At 42.3% G+C, this 5,222-nt stretch overlaps 1 protein-coding gene across 3 annotated transcripts in view; it reads right to left on the reverse strand.

Moving 5' to 3' along the window:
* Positions 1 to 5,222, reverse strand: part of pitpnm2 (phosphatidylinositol transfer protein, membrane-associated 2) — a gene marked incomplete at its 5' end in the record, with an annotated part of 25,634 nt that overhangs the window by 17,863 nt on the left and 2,549 nt on the right. For all 3 annotated transcript variants that reach the window (XM_014010601.1, XM_014010602.1, XM_014010600.1), the window contains 4 exon segments: positions 1,284 to 1,619; positions 1,714 to 1,947; positions 2,392 to 2,513; positions 3,757 to 3,971. In XM_014010601.1, coding sequence (XP_013866055.1) covers positions 1,284 to 1,619; positions 1,714 to 1,947; positions 2,392 to 2,513; positions 3,757 to 3,971 — 907 coding nt within the window.

Raw genomic sequence — 5,222 nt, forward strand, 5'->3', positions numbered from 1 at the left:
GGATGGTGAGGTGGGGGGAGGTTGTGGGGACACAGCTGTAGCTGTCAGAACACACAAGGAAAACGACAGCGGTGGAGAGGAGGGTCGCCCGAGGAGCGTCAGCCTCCTCGGATGCGTGATGTCAGCGCTGTTGCTAAAAATAGCTCACCAGAGAACCACGAGAAGGGAAGGGTTGGGGGGGACATGCTGAAGAGTCGGGGTTCATTTGGCGTCTACAGCGTTCTACGTAAAGAAAGGATCGCCACACGAGTGTGAATCGATGCTAAGAATAATCCAGGTGTGAAGGAGCGAGGCTGCAGCAGTTGGACGGTGAAGTAAAAACAGTGAAATTAACAACAGACGACAGAAACAGAAGCTGATCTGTCCAACTTTAACTCCATCAGTTAACATTTAAAGGCTCACTATATGTCTACACGCGTGCAGTTGAAGGAAAAATGCTGACAAAACCCTAATCTGCACAGCTAAAACTGTGACTGAATTAATCAAAAACAAATTGACAAAAATGAACACACCACTCCCCTTCAACAAAAAGCAAGACTGAATAAATAAGATTCTAACGAGATGTAATTTAAATTAGCTGGACCCAAACATCCAATTATTTATATATTCATTTGTTTTGTGGGTGCTCACCAATGTTTAACAATTTAAACATAATTCTTCTCTGATCTGACATCCRGTGTGAGTCTCAGACCTCAGTTCACAACCTTCAGTTCCACTTCAGTGATTTTGCTGCTAAAATTAAAACCTTCAGACCCTTTTATTGCCTTTCAATTCACAAGAGAACGTACAGAGAAATCAAGCGAATTTCTGGAGCATTCCTCACTACTACCCAGTAAAAACAAGATTTTGCTCCCTCTCCCTGCAGGTACACAATCCTGTGCTTCGACTTGCTCAGACAGAGTCGAGAAGCAAACAGCAAGACCCATAAATTGGCTTTTTTTCCCTTTTTTTTTTTGCACTTCCATTGTGTGGGTTATTATAATTTGTCATCCAGGCGAAGTCTGATCAGTGTGCGACAGGAAAGATAAGAAAGGCATTCTATTGTTGCTAACTTTTCTCTAAGCGATCAGTTTACATGTATACAGAAAGCTGGAATTACGTAATAGGCGTGCTTTAAGAAATGCTGTGTTTTGCCCAAAAATGGTAATCAGAGTAGCCTGAGAAGCTGTTGCTGGAATCATGAACATAGAAACACAGAGAAGAATGCTAAAAAAGAAAACATAACCGTGCAGTCACGCAACAAAAATAACCACAGAGAACAACACAGTGGAAGATGATGTCACCTCCTCTCTTAGATGAGCGGGACGATCGAGACGAGGTGGACCACTGCTTGGTGAGTACACCTCGCGGTTGAAGGGTTTCTACTCCTGTTCTGGCAACCACTTCCTCTGCTTCAATAGAGCTGATGGCCTCTTTAACCTCCTGGTCTTTGTCCGGAGACGGAGCGCCACCGTTGGCTTCGGCGGCCTCCTCGGCCTGACAAAACTGGGCCATCTTCCTGGCCAAGGCCAGCTGGGTTTCTAGCTCCAGCTGCCTGATGTCCTCGATGGTCAGACCGTACCACTCATCCTGCCAGCACCAGGCCTGCCGGTGGGCACGCACCATTACCTTCCTGAGTCCTGCAGGTGCGCACGAAGCGGACACATACACGAGAAGCTGATTAATCACCACGCTGACCAAAAACCTGGGACGGAATTCAGAGATTCTACCCACCGACATCATGAATGAAGCGTTCAATCTTGGACTGCATGCCCCAGTAACGGAACTCCACCTTACAAAGTTTGTAGGCACACATGATGGGCGTCTTTCCTGGGTTGTTGTTGTATTCCTCTATCCAGTCATCTCGCAGGGGGCCCCTCTGAGTCTTGACCGACTTGTAAAGCCTTGGGTCTTCCTCTGCCTTGTACTCATGTGGGGGGATGGGATCTGCCACTATGTCGATCGGGTCTGTCAAAGGCAATCAATCGGGTTTAAGTCAGGTGGAATCAGGTGTTAGGAAACAACTCTCATTAGAATGGTGGAGAAGAACATGCACAGGCTTGTGTTCAGCAGTTTTAAATTCATTTTAGAAAGACCTTCTGGCAAACTAACAGAGAAGAAGAAGAAGAAAAACTAATTAAATTAATTCATTAGTAGAGCTAAATTCAATGGAAAAGATGTGGCTTTCATGACAGAGAGAAAAAAAAGATGATGTATCACTAATCTACCCCAAGTGGACCTCCTTCACCTCTTCGGCTTGAATAACAATAAGGTAGATGAAACAAAACCTATTAATATTAAACTGACATCTTAAAAATATTGCATAAATAAAAGCAACATGACATAAATGGTAATTCAACATTGCAGTTTCTGAAGACATAATGGCTCGAGAAAGATACCAAAAGGTCTCACCAATTGTCCTCTGTCTCTTGTCTGCTGTGGACAAGTTAAAGACGTCTGCTTGATTGCCTGTGTCGGGTTTGTAGTAGGTCTCAATATCAATGGAGAACTTCTCTACGAAGGGACAAGTGTATCTGCAGGAACCAAACAGAATACAGGCACTCATGCCAACAAATCCAACGTGAACACAGCCTTGCTTCACAGAGTAACTCCCCAACTGAACGGCTCAAGCTAGGCACCGACACCTTCTCTGCGTTGAAGACAGGAGATATGAGAGCAGAGCAAATCTGTCGCTGCAGAAAGAGCGTCATGGTGTCTATAGGCACTTGGACAGTATCCTGACATTACAGTCCAGAAGACTTTTTTTCCCCAGCACCATCATGTTTCCGGGTTTATCAGTAACACCCCTTAAACAAACAGACATCCTTGGAATGAGGGGTCATTGTCCTGGAATCTGGGTAATATTCTGACAACTTACCCAGAGGCCTTCACTCTTTTTGGCTTTTACTGAAACAGCTGGACCTCAGCTTTTGTATCAAATTAATCTTTTGTGGCATCTCTGTGTGAAAATTGCATTAAATACATATATTTTATGCAAGACGGCAGGTACTTTACAATTTTTACTATGCATCTGCAAACAGACAAAAACAAAAACTCATGCACATAGCTACATTTATGGGGCCCCAAGCGAAAAACAAAATGTCAAAAAAATGTCACTAGCACACTTTCATTACTTAGCTCACAACTCTTACATTTTGCCAAGTTTTACTAAATGTTAAACGCTATAGGAGTGTGTTAAGTCCTAAATCTAAATGTGTACATTAAAAAATGAAATCTTAGATGTTTTGGCGAAATGATGAAATTTACTTTTAAGAATTTCAGAATGGAGCACAGCCTTCAGTGTTGGTGCGCGGCTTTTGTTGTGATGTCATCATCCTGCCACAAAATCAAATGATAACGCTGCCAACTCCAAAAAAATAAAATAAAATAAAAATATGCTAACAAGTTTGATGTTTTGCAAGGAAGCATTAGCAGCGTTAGCATGTGCTTTTGTCGCATGATGATGTCACAAAAAAAGCCAAGCACCAACAGCAAAGGCTGTGTTCCATACTGAAATACTTCAATGTGAACTTTAACATTTAGCTTCAACATTTAATTTTTACATTTAGATTTAGGATTTATTATTTACATTTAATTTAAAAAATGTAAGATCAGTGAGCTAAATAACTACTTGTTTGTGGAAATTTTTAACTAAGATATTCAACTCAAAATGTTAATTAAATAATGAAAATGCTTACATTTAACACTCTTTATATGTTACATTTTGTGCAGAATTTGTGGTAAATTTTAAAGCAGCCTTCATGAAAGAGCAAATACCTGGTTCGGGTGTAAGGGTAGGCATTCCAGGATTCCTCTTCAACCCGCAGTGCTGCTTTGGGCAGGATGGAGCGGAACCAGCTGGGAATGTGCATGCCAATATGGTAGACTTTGTGGGTGTACTGACCCGTCCCACCTGGTCCATCTGTGTAAGGCTTGTTCTCGAGGATCTCCACACCACTACCTTCACCGCAGCTCTCCTCTCTGCTCTTTTTCTGGAAAAAAATTAATAAATAAGTCAGTTTGTAATCATTTTTATGTCTTCTGGTTCGTAGTAGTGCAGGTGTCAGATTTAATATTCTGCACACAAATTTTCATTTGACCTAAACAAATATTTAAAAACAAACAAATGAATGGGTGCAATGGTGTATTGCGCCAAAACAGATGGACTGAGTCAGATATTAAGCTGACGAGCCTGACAGCATCACAACTCACACACACTAAAATTAATMGCTTCCCGAGAGCTTTGCCAGCTCTGAATTGCAAATAATGAGGAAGCCCRAAAGCGAGCTTATGGCACCACACCTTTCCCATATTTACATTCCTGGTGCACAAAAGAGGAGAGGCCGGGTGGAGTCTGCAGATGCAGTTCCACAGAAGTACAACTAGGAGAGTCAAAGCTTCAGAGACAAGAATGTGGGARGCGGGCAGAAAGAGGAAGGCTTACTGTAAAAATCAGTGACATGGGAAATAGCTGGGCATAGTCCAGGTGCTGACGACACAAAAAAATATATAATAAAAATACACCGACACGTGAATCATATGTGCCAAAGGTTTTTATGTAATCTYGTCTCTAATTCATGCATCAGCAGTTGTCCAGTATTATTGTTTATGCTTATAGCATCAGCCCATCACCGTGAAGAAACACAGAGACAGATTTCTTCAGCGGGCCCATGAATCAGTGGAGTTGCGAGGAGGAAGTCGTGAGGCATCCAGCGTTCTGGACCTCATTACCTCTGACAGGTCATTCATTAGCCACCCGCCCTGCTCTCAACAACTCAGAAACAGCTCCAGAGACACAGCACAGACACCGCAGCATGGTGGCACCGGACAAACACACCGCAGGTACAAAAGACAGGCAAACAGACTGGATCTCAGGTAAATCCTGTGGTTACATGGTACTACTACAGTATACACAGGCAATGAGAATCTACCTTAGGTGCACATATAAGAAATTTTTATTAGAAGCTAAACACTAAAAACACTATCTTGCTACTGAATTACACCTTTAATTATATCTCTTAACTCTATACCAGGGATGTCCAAAGTGTGGCCCGGGGGCYATTTGTGGCCCCTGAACTGATTTTGTGTGGCCCCTGACTTCAGTTCAAGAATTATATTAACTTGTTTACAAATTTGTCCCCCCCGGCACAGGTGTTTGATGTAGATGGAGACTTTCTATTTATTATTAGGGCAAATTTGTCACAGACTAAAGTCTTACAATAAAAAAATATTGGCAACAATAC

The sequence above is a fragment of the Austrofundulus limnaeus genome, unplaced genomic scaffold, assembly GCF_001266775.1.
Source record: "Austrofundulus limnaeus strain Quisiro unplaced genomic scaffold, Austrofundulus_limnaeus-1.0 Scaffold70, whole genome shotgun sequence".
NCBI lineage: Eukaryota > Metazoa > Chordata > Actinopteri > Cyprinodontiformes > Rivulidae > Austrofundulus > Austrofundulus limnaeus.